Source organism: Peromyscus maniculatus, chromosome 14 (genome assembly GCF_049852395.1).
Source record: "Peromyscus maniculatus bairdii isolate BWxNUB_F1_BW_parent chromosome 14, HU_Pman_BW_mat_3.1, whole genome shotgun sequence".
Classification (NCBI taxonomy): domain Eukaryota; kingdom Metazoa; phylum Chordata; class Mammalia; order Rodentia; family Cricetidae; genus Peromyscus; species Peromyscus maniculatus.
The window spans coordinates 74,874,008-74,891,978 of NC_134865.1; the positions used below are offsets into that span (position 1 = coordinate 74,874,008).

Below are 17,971 nucleotides of genomic sequence, written 5' to 3' on the forward strand. Positions count from 1 at the left end.
CAAACATTACCTGGATGGCTGTCAACCCACTGATTCATGAGTTGGAAACAGGTAAAATATTATTTAGTAACTAGACAGGCGCAGGCAGGTAACTTAATGTCACCCAGACCCGCGCTTCCTGAGCACATGTGCTCTGATCTTGAGCGAACTATACTCATGTGAACTCGTTGGTTAATTAATGAGGGCCATCTAATCTTCCAGACTTCAATTTCCAGTTTTAGTTAAAAGTCCTTCTGTCTTTACAAACCAGGACCGGCTTTCCTGATTGGGCTAACTCCTTTGCCAGTTAAAAAAAGCCCTCTGTGTCTTTAAAAGGAGGGCGGCCTCCTGTCAAATGAGTCCCAAAGCATAGGCTGAAGGTGCGTGGAGTCCCACCCACTTTCTGTGACGTCCTGCGTCTCTGCTTCTGATTGCCGGCTTCCAACGTCAATCGCGGGGAGTGCGTCTTGCTGGGACACAGTGGAGGTCTGCGCTCCGGTCTGAGGGGCGGTCGGGTGTATTCTGCGCTCGCCCCACACCCGCGAGGCCCGCGCCGCCCGACCCAACGGCGGAGTCGCCCAGCGTCTCCCGTGGCACCCGCTCGCTCCTCGCTGGGGCGGGACGTGGCCCGACGGCTCCGGTCACTATGGTCAGTGGTCGCGGGACGGGGAGGGGGGGGCCACCAGGGTTCGTATGCGTGCGCGCGGTCGGGCGCGAGGCTCAGCCCTTTCCGTCCTCGGGACGCTGAGCCCGGGGTGTGCTGCGCTGTCCCTTTGGGAACCTGCAGCCGGGAGATCCAGCCCAAACCGAGCCCTGCTGCCTCGTGTCCACTTCAGGTGGTCCCAGGCGAAGTCCTCGAAGTCCCGAGGCTTGTGCCTGGCTGGAGCTGGATGGGGCACCTCCGGGGTTGTGGTCCCTGCTCTTTGTTAAGTAGCACTCTGGTGGACAGCTTACAGCCCACCCATCGCGGACTTAGCCACTACAGACCGACTCTGCCCCAGCCAATCATCCCCAGGGACAAGCGATCTGGCCACCCGGGCAAGTCTTAGGGCCACTTGGACGTAAGCTCAGTCTCCTGATGGCAACAGGTCTGTGGAGTCAGGACCACATGAAGAGGTGTCCCCCAGTAGTGAAAAATGAGTTACAAGTCCCGGGAAAGCGATCTAAAAGAAACTACCATCTGAGCAGATCAAGCCCAGGAGACGCTGGGCTGGTCAAACCCTGGACTTGGGCAGGTTGGGAAACTGAGGCTAGACAGGGAGAAAGCTGATAGGGATTGTGGTGGTGGGACAGCTAGGACTTGAACCCAAGCCTCTGGTCCAGTGTTCTGTGTTGCATCAGCCCACCCTCCAGGTTGCCATGGGGTCAGGCCTCTTACAGGGGACTAAGTATGGTGGCTGCCCTATACTTTTCAACTTCCAGCAAAGGGCTCTCTGGAGCCTGACCAATATTAGTGCTTGGGATCGCATAGCTCTGGGCTCAACTGTTCTTTTTGTTTTGTTTAGTGATGCTGGGTTTTGAAACCAGGGCTAAATGCATGTTAGATAAGACTCAGCTTCTGAACTACACCCCAATATCTCACTTACAGTCTGGGCTATCCCAATAGCTGCTATGAGGACCCTGTTTGGGTTTTTTGTTTGGTTGGTTGGTTTGGGGTGTGTGTGTGTGTGTGTGTGTGTGTGTGTGTGTGTGTGTGTTTGGGAAGGGAGGTGGTATTCAACTAGGGCCTTTGGAATCCAGAAGATGGGTCGTGTAGGGGCCTGGTTCTTTGTGCTTACCCTTCCTCCCACATTTGGGTCACTACTTTGGGATGCTGCAGGGCTAGGGTCTGAGTCAAACCTGTGCTGAGTGTCCATGGGTAGCCAGGGCATCTTACAAGCCATCCTCCTGCTGGGGTGTGGCCAGAATCAGGGGGAGGGACTAGAAGCACTAGTTCCCTGCTTGTCCTTGGTACCCAAGCGTTCACTTGCTCTGCTGCTCCTGGAAAGTGGCCCCGGTATTTCTGCATCACCTGCCAGGGAGTGGAGCTATTGAACTTAGTTCTAGCCACGCAGAAGCTGGAGGCTGCGTGGCATCTGGGCACCACTGGTGGTAGCTGAGGGCGCCCCAGGGCAATAGGGGCTGGGACCTCAATGTCCATCCCTTACTGTGTAACTGGATCTGCCCTGAACCCAGGAGACCAGCCGCTGGGAGCCAAAGCAACTCCCCTCTGGGGAGTTTAGGTGCCTTGGAGAGAAAGACAATAGTTAAGACACACCAAATAGGACATTTGTCCAGGAACTAGTGACTGTTTACATGGCAGTTGTCATTATACACCTACTGTGTGTCGGGCACCTTGCTACATCCCCGGGGACCGTGGTTGATTTAATGTTTTTAAATGTTGGTTGAGGCTACCTGGTGTGGGCGGTGAGTAGAAGAGACTGTCTTGGGAATGACAGCATCTCCCGCTATTTCCATATCAAAGTCACTGGGCTGAGCTTGAAGGTGAGTCCCAGGCAGAAGACATGGCGTCCTCAGGAGTTAGGGCTGCAGATATCAAGGGGTTCACCCTCACTATAAGTGCTTTTACTTTTGGGGGTAAGAAGCATAACCACAAGTTCCTGTCTGCATTCTTCTAGTGTACATTCAACAGGCCACCACTGGCATCCTCCGCCTAGGTCGGGGCAGTGGTAAGAGACACATGATACCTGCTCTCTCCTGGAGTTCATGCCTGCGGGCCAGGTCACAGCCAGTGAATTACTGACATGGCCCAAGAGTTCAGCACAGACCTTGGGAGCATGGCACATTCCACTGGTGGGAAAAGCCAGCTGCTGGAAGCTGTATAGGAAGGACTGGGGAAAGAATACATTCCTGGTAGCAGGACATTTGGCTTACAGGCCTCGGGACGTGGTCAGAAGTGGGCATTCAGGGAAGAGTAAGCAGCTGATGGAGATGCAGGGAGGCTAGAGGAGCCCAGGGTCGTGAATCTGGGAAACTGGATGAGATCTGAGTGTTCCGTGCAGAGCTTTGCCTGCTGGGCTGTGGAGTTTGGGTCGTCTGCACATGAGGGAACTGTTACATTTTTGATGAATATGAAATGGTTTCTGGCTCTCTCTGATGCTGGGTCGTGGGTGGCCAGCTGGAGTGAGAGGCAGGCTTGCTCATTCAATGTGCTCACCAGGGTTACTGCAGTAAAGCCCTTCAGCAGGATAGAGCCACAGGGACTTGTTTTCTGGAAAGTCTGGAGGCTGAAGACCCAGGTGAAGGTACAGGCAAGGGCACACTCCCCCTGAAGATGTTTGGGAAAGTTCTACCCTGGCTTCCCCAAGCTTCCAGCAGTAGCTTGACTTGTGACATTGGAACTCATCTGCAGATGGCTTTCTTCCATGCATGTGTTTATACTCCTCTTTTAATAAGGAAATCAGTCATGGGACTGGTGACCCACCCTTCTTCATTGTGACCTCATCTTAACTAATTACATCAGTGATGACCATATTCCAAAATAAAGTTGCATGCTGAGGTCTGGAGGTAGGGCCTCAACAGTTCAGCTTGTAACACTCAGGATCCATTTTTGGGATACGTTCCAATGTTCCAGCGTTCCAGGAAGTGGAGAGCCAGCAGTGGAGCTGGCATTTGGGTGGAGGGAGCCAGTGAACCCACCTGTCAGATCATGGCCTGAACAAGCAAGATAAGGCAATAGGATGGTGGGGGAGGGGAGGGAGGCTTCTCTGCCGAGGTGGCATCTCCCAAGTCATGGAAAGAGGCAGAAGAACATTGGGACAAATAGAAACAGAAGTACGAAGGCACTGAGGTAGAAGTGTGTGTGTCCTGTTGGAAGGACAGGGCAGCCACTGTGGCTGGAGCCCCTTGGTGTACAAGGGCCAAATGGGAGGATGTCAAAGATTGAGCAAGCGAGCCAGTGGAGCATTTGAGGAGGTGCCATAATGCCACGGCAATGTCATAGACTGGGTGATTTATAATGACCAGACATTTATTGGCTTCTGCTTCTGCAGGTGGCTGGTTAGGCCATTATCAAGGCGCTGGCCTCTGGTGAGGGCCCGCACGTCTTCTTACTTTGTCATAACATGATAGAAAAAAAAACCCTCCTTGGGATGACTGAACTAATCCTTTCATGAGCGGGGAGTCCCCGGACCTTGTGACCTCTGAAAAACTGTCACATTGGCAGTTAAATTGCAGCTTGGTTTAGAGGGGACATTCAAACCTTAGCTTTCTAGCACGCTGCAAACCCACCCACCCCCCATGTTCTTTGCGTATACAAAATGCATTCATTCTATCCCAGCAGTTCCCAGAGTCTTACCTTATTACAGCCCAACTCAAATGTCCAGAGGCCAGGGCTGTGACCCATAAGCCAGACAGAGGTGAGCCAGACAGAGGTGAGACCCAGGCCGTGTCCTGACAAATCCTGCCAGCTGAGGGCCAGTCACCCAAGCGTCATGGTGGGCAGGCCCAAGATATACAGACATTCCCATCCCCAGAGAGGGAAGTCAGCCAGACATAAGGAGTAAGTCAGCAACTGAGTTAGGTCCTCTGATTCCAGAATAATCTTTGGCTCTGTGCTGCCTCCACGCTCTATTGGAACTGCCCACCCCTGGGATCCACTGGGCTCGACCTAGGCAGCAGCTCACCATCGCCATACTACATCCTCATGGCATTCTCTGCCGTGGGCATCACCCTAGTAGGGACTCTGCCTGGTTGCTCTGGGCCCCCACACTGTGTACCACACCCCAAGCTCTGACATTCTGCAGGCCTCAGGGCCAGCCCATGTAGACTCTACCAAGGCCACAGCTTTGGCCGCTAGAGCAGCAGCCCTCCCTGTGCCCTGATAGAGCCGGTCACACAGAAGATGTGCTGTCCTGAAATGTGGGGCACTTGCGAGGCTTCCTGGAAATGTGCACTTTAGGCACAGCCAGCCTCCAAGACCTCTGCTGTGTTTGAGGGTGTCTTCTACCTCCGTCTCCCCAAGTGACACCTAGCTTCCTTCTGTCCTAATTTCTAATCTCTTTAGTGGGTGGCCAACCGCTGGGCCATACCCTTGGTGCACAGATGGCGCTTCATTCTTTTACACAGTCAAGCTGTGAGTTTTCCAAAACTTTCATTCTCTTTACTTAGACATTCCATCTTTACATCATTTTTCTCCTCTCACATTTTAGTAGGTGAAGTTCCAAGAAGCCACACCACAGCCCTGATGATGGCTGCCCCTTTAGGTTCTGCTGTCTCATCCTTCCTAGGTCATTGTTCTTTTTTTGTTTTGTTTTGTTTTGTTTTGTTTTTGTTTTTCGAGACAGGGTTTCTCTGTGTAGCTTTGCGCCTTTCCTGGAACTCACTCTGTAGCCCAGGCTGGCCTCGAACTCACAGAGATCCGCCTGCCTCTGCCTCCCGAGTGCTGGAATTAAAGGCATGGCCACCACTGCCCGGCTAGGTCATTGTTCTTAAGTTCTGTTTTCCCATTTAGCCCTGGGGCAAGGACACCCTACAGTCAAGTTCTTTGCCACTTGAGGAGATGACTCTTCCTCCCAGCACTCTCCAGTACTTCATGCCTCCCTTCCATCCGAGGCTGCATCCTCATGGTCTTTTCCGTGCCAGTTCCTGCCAGCCTTCCCATACAAAGTCTCGGAAGACTCCCGCTTTCCTTTCTGCTCACCGCCTTGTCTTACTCGCACCAGAATTGCCCTGCACGGTGTGTTCCCAGCTGCGACGGCTTCTCCAGCATTCATCTGGGAAGTGTCCCAGCAGTACCCACTCCCCTGCTCCGAAACCTTCATGTCTTCAGGTATTCGTTATGGCAGCCCCTGCTCCTGGTTCCTGGCTCTGTCTTAGCCTGGTGTTGCTGGAATGGGTTCTCACTGGGTGATTTAGACCAAACAGCTTTATCGGGCTCAGAGCTTGAGAGGCTGGGAAGTCCTAAGATGAGGTGCCAGCCTCAGGCCAGGAGCTTCTTGCTTTCTTACCATGAGGGAAGGCATCACTTGGTAGAAGGGAGCTAGAGAAACTGTGTCAACCCTGGATACAATCCATGATCATGGTGTTGGTTCAATCCGGGAAGGCAGAATGCTGCCTTTTGATACAGTGACATCGGCAGTTAAACTTAGCAGCATGGAGGGAACAAATACCTAAGCCTAGCAGAGAATACTGAGGAAAGGCCATGCCTGTGAAGCAACCTGCAGCTGGCTGCTTGTGGAGAATGTGGGGCCAATTAGTGGAAGCCTGGAGCTCACCGGACACAGTGTATTCCATCCTTCTTGTGGGAGATGGTGAGAGTTCTCAGGCTAGACCCAGGAACCAGTGGAGCAGGGTAAGACAGTAGAAGAGGGTCCTGGATTTGGGGGTATACTATCTAGTTGAAGGGGTACCCTAGGGCCTAGAGAAGCCAGGGGTGGACAGATGAGCTACTGAGTAATCGGGGGTAAATGAATTAGAAGCGCTGCTTAGATGTCTGAGAAGTTGCCAGCTGTCTGAGGTTGGAGTCTTAGGGAGAGGAGAGGCAGGAGCTAAGATCAGGTGGGTGGCTGCTGAAGGATGTTACAGAAGTTCACACTATCTGGGGGAGGCAGAGCCCAGCTTCAGGAGCTCTGAAAACAGCTAGCTACTAAGATAAGGGGTTGGGGCCCCACCGAGAAGAGTCATGTAGTAAGCTGAGTAATCGTCACCAAAGATTAGCGTATCCTGTTCCCTAGCACCTTTGGATATATTACCATGGCAAGAGAGGTTCCGAAGTGTGACTCAATTAAGGGGCTAAAGTGAGACTTTAGCCTTAGTTATCAACTAAGGTGCAGTGAGGTCACCACCAGGGTCCTCACAAGGGGGAGGAGGTCCAGGCCTCAGTAAGGGGACCATGGGAAAAAAGGTGAGAGAAAGGAGTCATTCATCATGGAAGCCAGACAGCCTTTGACATGTATTTATCTGTGTTTGGGGGGGGGAGTAGACATGCCACAGAACGTGTGTGGAGGTCAGAGGGCTACTTCCATCCCATGGGTCCCAAGGATCAAACTCAGACGGCGCCCCCACCCACCCCCAGGCAGCCTTTAGGAATGGAGGAAAGCAGCCGTGGGGCAGCAGAGTCCAGAAGCCCCCGAAAGCACGGCCTGTCCACAGCTCGACTCCAGACGGAGGGGGCTGGACTCCTCATTGCCAAGTGCAAAAAAGTAAAGTGGTCATGTTCTGTGACACCAGGATTGTCCTCAGGTGTTGGAGCAGGAACAAGTCCTTCAGGGAGACAGGTCTCCCTCCACCGGGGCTTCAGTGATCTTTGGCTTAACTCCTCATCAATAATGGGCTTTTGGACACTCCACAGGTGTATCGATATATATAAAATGTGTGTGTGTGTGTGTGTGTGTGTAGATATTTGAATATGTGTATTCACATGTATATTCATCTATATAGAGTGAAAGAGAGACTTTTTTGGGTATATGTGTGTGATGTATGCCTGTGTGTGTTGTTGTTCATGACAGCAGATTGTACCAATTTGTGTCCATGTGTGTGGAGGCCAGAGATTGACATCAGATGTCTTCCTATAATGTTTTCTTAACGTGTGTGTGTGTGTGTGTGTGTGTGTGTGTGTGTGTGTGTGTGTGTGTAGTGTGCATATGAACCTGCTTCACAAGTGTGTGGGCACATGTGTACATGGATTGGCATGCACATATGTGTTCATGCATGTGGATGCTGCAAGTTGACACTGGGTGGTTTCCTCAATTGCTGTTTATTTAGGGAGGGTCTCTTGCTGGGCCTGGAGGTTGCCAATTCCAGGTAGTCTAGCTAGCCAGCATGCTCCAGGGACCACCCTGTCTCTGCTTCCTGAGCTCTGAGGTCACAGGCAGCTGCCACGCAGCCCAGATTTTAAGTGAGTTCTGGAGACGGGAATTCCACTCCTGACTCCTGTGTAGCAAGTACTTTGCTCCCTGAGCCCTCTCCCCAGCCCCTCTAGTTTTTGAGACAGGGTCTCCTCACTGAACCTGGAGCTCACCGACAGCTATATTGGCAGGTCATCAAACACTGGAGAGCTGAGTGTCTCTAAATACCCCTCCCATTGCTGAGGTCACAGGTGCGTGGCTTTTTATATGGGTGCTGGGTCACAAAACTCAGGCCCTTAAGCAGTAAGTTCATTACCCACTCAGCCACCTTCCCAGCCCCCAAGTAGACATTTAAAAGTACTCTCCTTCTGGTGTCATGGGGACTCCAGGCCAGCGAGTAGGGCCAGGGTTCAAGCCTGGGTGGCCTCTGGCAAAGACATGAGCATTCGAGAGGAGAGATTGAGGTTCTGAACCTGCTCTTCTGGGTGTCTTGAGGTCAGGCTGTGTGGTTAAGTGGTGACTTCAGGGCCTGGTTGGTGAGTCAATCCTGCCGGAGATGCTCAGATAGACCTGGGAGGCGCTGCTGGGCCTGGGGTGTGGGTGTGTCCTGGGGATGTGGGCGTGGCCTGGAATGTGAGCATGCTCAGATGCACTAACAGGATGGCTGGCCGGTAGATGGGGTTTGTAGGCAGAGGAGTGAGCTGAGGCCTGGCTGTGGAGTTGGTCAGTGAAACGTGCCACACCTCTGCTGCTGAAACTGTTGGTAAGCCTGGGCGCTGCATGCCCTGCTTAATTAGCATCTATTTGCAAAACAACAATTAAAGGTCTTTCCTGTGTCCTGGTTAGGTCTGACCGGACAGTCAGGTGCACCCTGTTTCTCTTTTCTCCATAACAACCTGGAATTCTCCAGCCAGGGTTTAAAAGCAAACACCAGTTCAGCCAAGGTCAAAACGCAGCTTTGTTCCAGATTCCTGGACTAGTAAACTGATACTGCCCTTAGGGTCTTCCTGCAGCTGAGGCTTGTCTCACCCAGGAATGCTGGTGGGTTTGGGTGGAGACTTGGGTTATTCTGTTTAAGGGACTGGAAGTGCCAGGGTGGAAACCTGCTTGTCACTAGGGCGCCCATGTATACACTTGGGGGCACTAGAAGCCGACCCAAGGCCCATCTACCTACCTTCCTTTCTTCCCTCCTTCCCTTCCTCCCCTCCTCCTCTTCTAAGCCCCATCCCCTTCCCGGAGACAATTTCACAGTGTAGCCTATGCTAACCTCAATTTCACCACCCCCCTGCCTCAGCCTCCTGGATGCTAGGACTACAAGCATGTGCCACCATACCTAGGTATGGCTTGTTTTGAACTAGTATTGAGTGGGGTAAAAAATCCCATAGTATCTGTAGCATAATATATATGTAAATATGTATTTTTTTAAAAATGTCTGGGTTGTTTTGTTTTTGTTTTTTGAGACAGAGTTTCTCTGTGTAGCTTTGGCACCTTTCCTGGAACTCACTCTGTAGCGCAGGCTGGCCTCGAACTCACAGAGATCCACCTGCCTCTGCCTCCCGAGTGTTGGGATTAAAGGCATGCACCACCACCCGCCCGGCAAATGTCTGTTTTTTTTTTTTTTAATAGAAAACGATATCTCATCTGTAGTCTGATTCATAAAGACAGAAAGCAGAGGAGTGATTTCCAAAGATGGGGGTCGGGGGACAGTGGCAGGTACTGAAGGCCATAGAACTGCGGACATCAGCATGGCTAAAATGGTATGTTTCATGCTATGTACATACCTACCACCACACTCCTTAAAGACACATGCACTTCAAAAGCCATAGCAAGCAGACCTTCGAGGGTTGGGGAATGAGTGAGGGACGGGGTGGGGGGACACAACAGAGATTAGGGACAAATGAGATACACTCAGAAAAAAAAATCTCCCACTGAGGCTGAGGCAAGGGTGCCGCTCAAGAGTGCACAGCTGGTTCCGCTGCTCGGTGTCTTGCTATCAGTGTGACTGCTTCAAATAGCTTGCGTAAATTTGTCGATGGCAGCAAGTTTACCTATCACACCAGGCAAATGCAGGCCCTGGGAAGCCTTCCCTGGTGTCATGCCTCCCCTCGGGATTCCTCTTGTGAGGACGAACGGAGTCCCTTTCCCTCTCCTCCGCTGATGCCTTCTTAAAAACCACCAAGGAAATATGGCTGCCTAGGCATCCTTCTGGGATCCCTGTGCCCCTGGTGTATTCATTTCTGAGTTTTGTTTGGGGCCAGAATCGAGTGCAAGGTTCATTAAATACAGTTGGGCCATTCTGCTCTGTAGCCTGGTGTTCAGAAAGCCCATGCCCCATTTTAAGTCAGCCATCTGTAAAACTGATTTTATAAACGAATGGTCATGGGGTAAGTGGCAAGACGGGAATGAGTTAGGAACGGGGCAAGGAGGAGTTTGGCTGAGCAGAGCCTGTGGCTGCTTTGCCAGCAGCCTGTGGGTCCCCTTGCCATGCATACAAGGGGTAAAGAGGGCTGTTCAGACTGATACCTCCCCATGGGGATTTGCCTCTTCAGGACAGTGTGAGCAGAATTAACTGCACACCAGCAATTGTGTGGCACACAAATGATGTCCCTATTCCATGATTTAGAAGTATAGTTATGCTTATATTCCTGGGAAGTCAAAGCTGGCTTGACCTAAGGTTTTTTAAAACCTCGTGATTGACACAGAGAAATCCTGTCTAGAAAACAAAACAAAACAAAACAAGCCAACAATCTGGGAATGAAATGGAGCCATTTCAGTCTGGAAGCCAGAGGTCCATGGATCTTTGAAAGGGAGACTAGGAACTGAAAAGGAAGACCATAAGGAAGAAGCTGGTATCTTTGGGGCACGGGTAGAAGGCTCGAAGGAGGTGGAGGAGAAACTAACTGACCCCTGTGGTGGTAGGATTCGCTTTCTTGTTTTGTTTTTGTGTATTTTGCAGAGATGGGGGTGAACCAGGGCCCTGCAATGTGCCATGGAGGGGGGGTGAACCCAGGGCCTTGCACATGTGCCATGGTGGGGGTGAACCCAGGGCCTTGCACATGTGCCATGGTGGGGGTGAACCCAGGGCCTTGCACATGTGCCATGGGGGGATGAACCCAGGGCCTTGCACACGTGCCAGGGGAAGAACCCAGGGCCTTGCACGTGTGCCAGGCAAGTGCTCCGCTGTTAAGTCACAGCCTCAGCCTGTGATACCTTCTAATGGCTGTGCCTAGTGTCACTTAGGAAACTGTTCCTTGATACCCTGCAGAAAGCCCCACAGACTGGCAAGGCTCTGGGAGACACCGAACTCCCATCAGGAACTTCGGGAGGAGGGCGTCCCTGGGGGGCGGCAGAAATGAAAGGTTGCACCCAGCCTCTGGGTAGGACGGTCTAACACTGCCCTGGACAGGACATTCCTTTGTGGTCTGGCCGAGGAGTCCTTTGAGCTCTGGAGTCTGGGCTGTGCCTCCCTAGCACTTGGGTGCGTTTGAACTTCACACTGATCTGTATTAATCACCTCCTAGCTCAAACCACCTGACCTCGGCAGTGCCTTGAGTATAATAATGGCCACCTCACAGGAGTGTTGTGATAATTGAGATAATGGGGATATACGAGCCTCAGTTCCAGAGCTTGGCACATAGTCGGTGCCAAGTAATGGGACCTGTCACCATTTCACACGGGTAGGGCTTAAGGGAGCAGCAGATCCTCAAACCATCCTCCTTATGTTGGCTTTCAACCTCTGATCACAGGATGACTGCTGTAAAGTAGACATTGTATCAGCTTCTCTATGCTCTTTTTATCCCAAGCCAAACCTTTCCCAGAAGCCCTAGCAGACTTTTTATGGGCCTAGAATATGCAGACTTGGGTCATCTAGCTAGTCAGCTTGTCCCAAAGATCCCCTGTACCAATCTCCTGAGAACTGGGATTACAGGAGGTTGCCCATTTAGCCTGTATATGTATTCTGGGGATCTGAACTCTGGTCCTCACGCTTACAAGGCAGGGGCTTCATCTACTGCGCCACATCCTCAGCCACAGAACCCTTATTTTAAGCTGGACTCTTTATGTGGGTCAAACAGCACTTTAAAGAACAATGTGTGTATGCACACACGTGTGTGTGTGTGTGTGTGTGTACATGCACACGCACACACGCATGCACACCATTGGCACAAACCAGAGGACAGCTTGTGAGAGTTGGTTCTCTCCTCCTTCCATGTGGGATCCTGGGTCAGTCTCCGGTGGCCACGCTCTGAGCCATCTCACCAGCCCAGCACCTTTTATTTCGCTCTGTGGAGAGCTCCATTCCTGGGTGGCTGGTGGCAAGAGTGCATGGCCAGTTGGCTGAGCTCCAACCCCTGAACACTCTCACCCCAGGCCTAGTGGAAAAGCACAGGTGAGGAGGTGACTGCCATCCCTAGACCCGTGGCATCCTCTGCCCTGCTTCCACCCTGCTTGCTGAGTCCTTCCAGGGCTTAGAGACCCTGACTCCCCACAAGGCATATGCTCAGGCTTGGTCTGACCTTGGCTCAGAGCTGGGCACCACCAGTAGGTGGTAGAAGAAGATGTCCCTCTTGGCCCAGACCTTGTGTAAGCTCAGATCATTACCCCGTCCCCAGTCCCTAGCACACACCCTCCAGTGCCACATGGGGTCACCTCACAGCTGACCTTTGCCCTGTGGTATCACTGGCTTTTGTGGAGGGATGGGAACACCTCTATATTGGTAGCATGACACCAACCTTGACACAGGGTGCATGTTCAGGAATTGGGGTGGGGGCAGTAAGTAAAGGAAAGAATGAATAAGTGAATGAATGAATGCGGCGGGAGCATATTCCAACATAGAGATTTATTAAGTCTGAGGTATAAAGTATTAAAAAATGTATCTGTTAGCAAATTATGAGGTCAGTTCTTTATAGCCAAGATACTTCATGATGGTGCCAGGCCTGATTGCCCCTGCCCTGGGACCAGACAATCTAGGCAGGAAGTCCCTAGGATGCCGGTCACATGCTCACACATCCCTTCCAAGGGGGGGACGACATGTTCTGGGTTGTGTAACTGGTTGTTCAGAGGCTATCGGTTCCAAGAGCCCTGCTAGTATTTTTGAAGCCAGCTTAGAATGTTTCTTCTTTCTCTTTCAGAGTGAAACATCTTTCAACCTAATATCAGAAAAATGTGACATTCTATCCATTCTTCGGGATCATCCTGAAAATAGAATTTACCAGAGGAAAATCCAGGTGGGGCAGAGGGTAGAGAGAGAGATGAGAGCCTCAGCGAAGGGGGTGGAGGTTGGGAGTAAAAAAGGGGACAGCTTTTGGAAGGCATGGAGTTCGAGCCAGGCTCCTGGACAAACTGAAACACTTACACCATTCTGACATTGGGTCTTTACCTCAGAAAGAAATCTTTCCTTGTGGGAAAACCATACATTTTAAAGCTAAGCACTGTTCTGAGTGCTGGATTTACTTGCTTGAGTCTTTTTTATGATTCTCTGTGGCAAGTATTTCTGTTCTCACTGGACAACTGAGCAAACTGAAATGTGGCCACATAGCTCCTGAACTGATGAGCTGGGTCTGAGCTCATCACTGCTGGACTAGGGGACATCACTGGGAGGCTTCAGGGATCACTCCCAGGGCTAGGGAGGAGGGAGGCCCCCACTCCATGGTGCCAATGGCAGATGGGCTTGGTCTTTGTTGACATTGCTGTGCAGTCTCCCATGGACCTTGCCGATACAGCATGGTGCCGGGGCCATTTCTTACTCTGGGCCAGGAGGCAGTCAGCAGCTCAGGGTAACACTGGTGTCCTGAGGTCTGCATGTGACCATAGGAAGGACATCCAGTAGGACTCAGGGTTGAGGAAAATCAACTCTGTGTGTTCCCTTAGCCTCTCAGGAGCTGAGAAAGAGGTACATTGTCCCCGACCAGCTTGCTTCAGGTGATCCAGATAAGCCCTATGCCTTCTTGTTGCTGGGGCTTCCCAGTCCCTTGAAAACCAGGCTGTACTGGCAAAACCCTGACTACTGTCCCACAAGACAGAGAGAGGCTCTAGGCCATTTCAGAGGGATGCTGGGAGCAGGGCCAAGAGTGGGTGGCATGCCACTCCTGACACCGTGGAGAAACATCCGAGGACGGCTAAGGCTGTTCAGTGTTCCGCACACACCACATTCAGCTGCCATCTTCCTCTAGGAACCCTTTCCTGATGAGAGAAGTCTGGGGTGGATGTCTCTGACCCAGGGCACCCCGGCTCATGTCCTCATACTGTCATCACATCTAACTCTCTGTCACTTTCCCTGACGGAAGGCTGCCTGGTGCCAGGGGCTGACTGGCATCCTTGGTGTCTCACATCCCAGTCAGTGTATTCATGTATCTGTGGGATGGATGAGGGTGGGGGGGCGCAGAAGGGAGGGAGCTATGGCCAGGCCAGTGGCTGACCCACGCCAGTGCCGTCGCTGCTGCTGAGGTTTGTGCGTCCTCTTCTCCCCCTTAGGAACTCAGCAAAAGATTTACCTCAATCCGAAAGACCAAAGGAGATGGGAACTGCTTCTACAGGGCCTTGGGATATGCCTACCTGGAGTCTTTGCTGGGCAAGAGCAGAGAGATCCTCAAGTGAGTGGGGCCTGTGCAGACTGCTCTCCTTCACTGTGCTGGATCTGCCCCGGACCAGGCTGTAGCAGGGGTGCTGAGAGCTGCCTGGTAGAGGCATGGCATGCCGGGAAACCTAGCTGCCCACTGAGATGGCGTTGATAGCAGCCCAGAGGCTGAGAAAGGTGCCAGTGACTTGTCTGGTACTTCCCTCAGCACTGCCTGAAGGCATGGCTCACCAACACGGGGTGGGCACTTGATATTTACTGCAAAAAGAAAAACCGATGTGGGGGCATACCGTAAGACACTTTTCAAACACCAACATGAGGAGGAGGAGGAGGAGGAAGAGGAGGAGGAAGGAAGGAAGGAAGAAAGGAAAGGAAGGGAGGGAGGGAGGGAGGGAGGGAGGAAGGAAGGAAGGAAGGAAGGAAGGAAGGAAGGAAGGAAGGAAGGAAGGAAGGAAGGAAGGAAGGAAGGAAAAAGAAAGACAAAAGGAGGAAGCTTGTCCCTGCTGGCCTTGGTCATGTTCTTTTTGTGTGACAGTGAGGGCACACGGTCTTCTCTTTCCTTCCACTGCATTGAAGGGCAGCCACCTTTGCCAAGACATTTGGCTGACCCTGATCCTGATAGTGAGTGCAGCCCAGCGCCAGGCTGGTCCTGAGGTTAATGAAGAGCTGCTTTCCATGGTGGCCAGGACAGACTCCTCACCATGCCCACAAGGGCCCTGTGACCCATGGCAGGAAGGGGCTATGCATCAGAGTGGGAACAGAAGCCACAGGGCTGGGGTTAGGGGCTGGGAGACCTGACTGGTGAGCAAGCTGGCATTAGGGCTGATCTCTAGCTACCCCTCATAAGCAACCAGAGCAGGGATCTGAGGGACAGAAGCGCCTGCTGGGGGTCCATGCAATCCTCACCCCACTTAGGTAACATCACCCAGCCAGCCACCTAGAAGCACAATGAGTACTAAATAGGAAACTGAAGCTTTGAGTGTTCTTTTATCTTTAAAATTAGACTTGTTTTATTGTATGTTTTGCCTGCATGCATGTATGTGTCCCGCATGCGTCCTAGGTGCCAGAAGAGGTCAGAAGAGGGCATGGAATCTCCTGGAACTGGAGTTATGGATGGTTGTGAGCTTGTGCTGGGAATCAAACCTGGATCCTCTGCAAGCGTGTGTTCTTAACACTGGGCCATCTCCCCTGCCTCGTTCTTGGTTTTCAATATGCTTTATTTCATTGTACCTTACACTATTTGGGTTTTAGTAAGGGGCGCTAATTCTTTAAGTGACAGTTGATTAGCGTAAGGGAGGAGGCAAAAAGAGAGAGAGAGGGACATGACCAGGGCAGACAGAAGTGGGCCCACAGGGATAGGAAGCCTTTGAAAGAGAACTGCCGCATCTGGGGATGATGACATCATTGCCTCCATTTCTTCATCTACAGCAGGGAAGGCATCGGGTCAGCATGCGTCCATGTGGAGTGCTCTGAAACACCACAAGGACTTCTGTGAGGCTGGCATGGACCAGGAAGTTGCCTGTCACAGCAACACCCTGTGTTCCCCCTATGCCCATCAGGTCTCCTCTCCTCTAGGTTCAAAGAGCGTGTGCTACAGACCCCAAATGACCTTCTGGCTGCCGGCTTTGAGGAACACAAGTTCAGAAACTTCTTTAACGCTGTGAGTTCACCCGAGCCACACTGGCTGAGGACCAAGGTCTTCCACATGGGCTGGGGCAGGGCAGGGTCATTTCCTGCTTGTGGGAGTATGAGGGAACAGGGGACCTCGGTCTGGAGGATTGTCAGTTTCCTGCCATTCTGAATGTATGGTGGGAGGGGACTCAATGCCAGGCCCCTAGATGTGCCTCTGGGCTTCAACATTAATACTTACTTGCAGTCTCAAAATGAGCTGAGGGGGTTCCGTGGGGTGGGGGTGGGGGGTGGGGCAGGTGCTTGCTGGGGCCTGTTCTGACGGTGGCAGCGTGAAGTTTTACAGTGTGGTAGAGCTGGTAGAGAAGGACGGCTCCGTGTCCAGCCTGCTGAAGGTGTTCAATGACCAAAACTCCTCGGACCGGATCGTGCAGTTCTTGCGCCTGCTCACATCGGCCTTCATCAGGAACCGAGCTGACTTCTTCCGACATTTCATTGATGAGGAGATGGACATCAAAGACTTCTGTACCCACGTAGGTCCCTAGGGCCCTCTCCTTGGGGATGTAGCCCCCAGCCTGGGCTTTGCTTGTCTGTCTCTCTCACATCCCAGGACCACTGTTTCTGCCCAGAGGAACATCCTTGCAATGCCAACTAGCAAAGTTAGCACCTGGAGACATCTTCCATGAGTGGCCTGAGCTCTGAGGCTTGAGCAAGCTGCTGCTTGTATTCCCAGGGAATCTCCTATCCGAAATCTCAGGATTTGGGACTCCTGTCACATTAGCCCTAAGATGGGGTTTTATTTAGATGTATTTATCTGAAGAAGGGACCCATGTGTAAAGAAGTGGACAATTTTCACATAGCTATCTGGATTTTTTTTTTTTAATTAGGAAGTACTGGGCCCTAAGTTGGATGGCAACTACCAGTAGGCACAAGAACAGCTGCCCTCTTTGGGGTCCCTGCCTCTGTTGTCTCTGCAGCATCAGAACCCATCCACACACAGGCTCTGGCCTCTGCAAGCACTTACACTTGGAAGCCTTTGATGGCAAGGTTCTTTTAGTTTTAAGTTTTGATGCTAGCCTTAAAGATTCCTCCTCTTTTGCACATTCCTTAAAGGGTCTGGAATAAAAATGGCTTAGGTTCGTTTTCTGCAAGCTCAGGAGTCTGTGGCCGTGTTGTCTGTGACGGGTGGGTTATCAGCACCTGCGCCCACACGTGCTTCGGAAGAGCACCCCCCAGCACAGGTGACCTCGATCCTGACCCACTCACCCTCCTCCCCAAGCCTCCCTCCTAAGTGTTTCCTTTTGGCGTTGCAGGAAGTGGAGCCCATGGCCATGGAGTGTGACCACGTCCAGATCACGGCTCTGTCGCAGGCACTGAACATTGCTCTGCAGGTGGAGTACGTGGATGAGATGGACACGGCTCTGAACCACCATGTGTTCCCTGAGGCTGCCACCCCTTCCGTTTATCTGCTCTATAAAACATCCCACTACAACATCCTTTATGCAGCTGAAAAACACTGATTAATTTTAGGCCATGCCGGAGCCTATCATCTAATGGACTGCATTCTGAATGGAACATTCTGCCTTGGCGATTTTTTAATTGACTTAGACAACTAGAAAACATACAGCCTTTTGGGTAAAGCCACTCAACTGAGACCTGTGCCCACTATGGACTGTCATGACTTAGTAGGAATTTTAGTATTTATTTTGATAGATGATGTAATGCCTGCTAACTCTGGACCAGAAAGCCAGGAACCCAGTCTATGTATCCGTTTACTGTAAGAACCTCGTTGGACCTATTTATTTATCTGGAAGAGGTTCCTGGCAGTGTTGACATGCCGCTGTGTGAAAGTGGGGATATCTGGTTTGTCCTCACCAGGGGCAGTGGCCTTCATAGGGAAGAAAAGCTCAGGTCAGCTGTCATATTTTATATTCCAGTGACTTACCAGACCTATGAAGAGTCCAGCCCTACTTTGTTGGGTGGGTAATGGTAGACAACTGTC

The 17,971-nt window shown here is 51.8% G+C and overlaps 1 protein-coding gene across 2 annotated transcripts; it reads left to right on the top strand.

The window, feature by feature from the left end:
- The first annotated feature begins 400 nt into the window (after window positions 1–400).
- Otub2 (OTU deubiquitinase, ubiquitin aldehyde binding 2) lies at window positions 401–17,753 on the top strand. Of its 2 annotated transcripts, none has more exons than XM_006990909.4 (6): window positions 401–628; window positions 12,896–12,991; window positions 14,238–14,356; window positions 15,916–16,000; window positions 16,308–16,502; window positions 17,283–17,753. In XM_006990909.4, the coding sequence occupies exons 1-6, from the start codon at window positions 626–628 to the stop codon at window positions 17,487–17,489; spliced, it is 705 nt and encodes a 234-aa protein (XP_006990971.1). In that variant the 5' UTR covers window positions 401–625; the 3' UTR covers window positions 17,490–17,753. The 2 variants fall into 2 exon arrangements, with proteins under 2 accessions (XP_006990971.1, XP_076407414.1); XM_076551299.1 differs by lacking the exon at window positions 401–628 and adding an exon at window positions 5,465–5,749.
- Window positions 17,754–17,971: the final 218 nt, after the last annotated feature.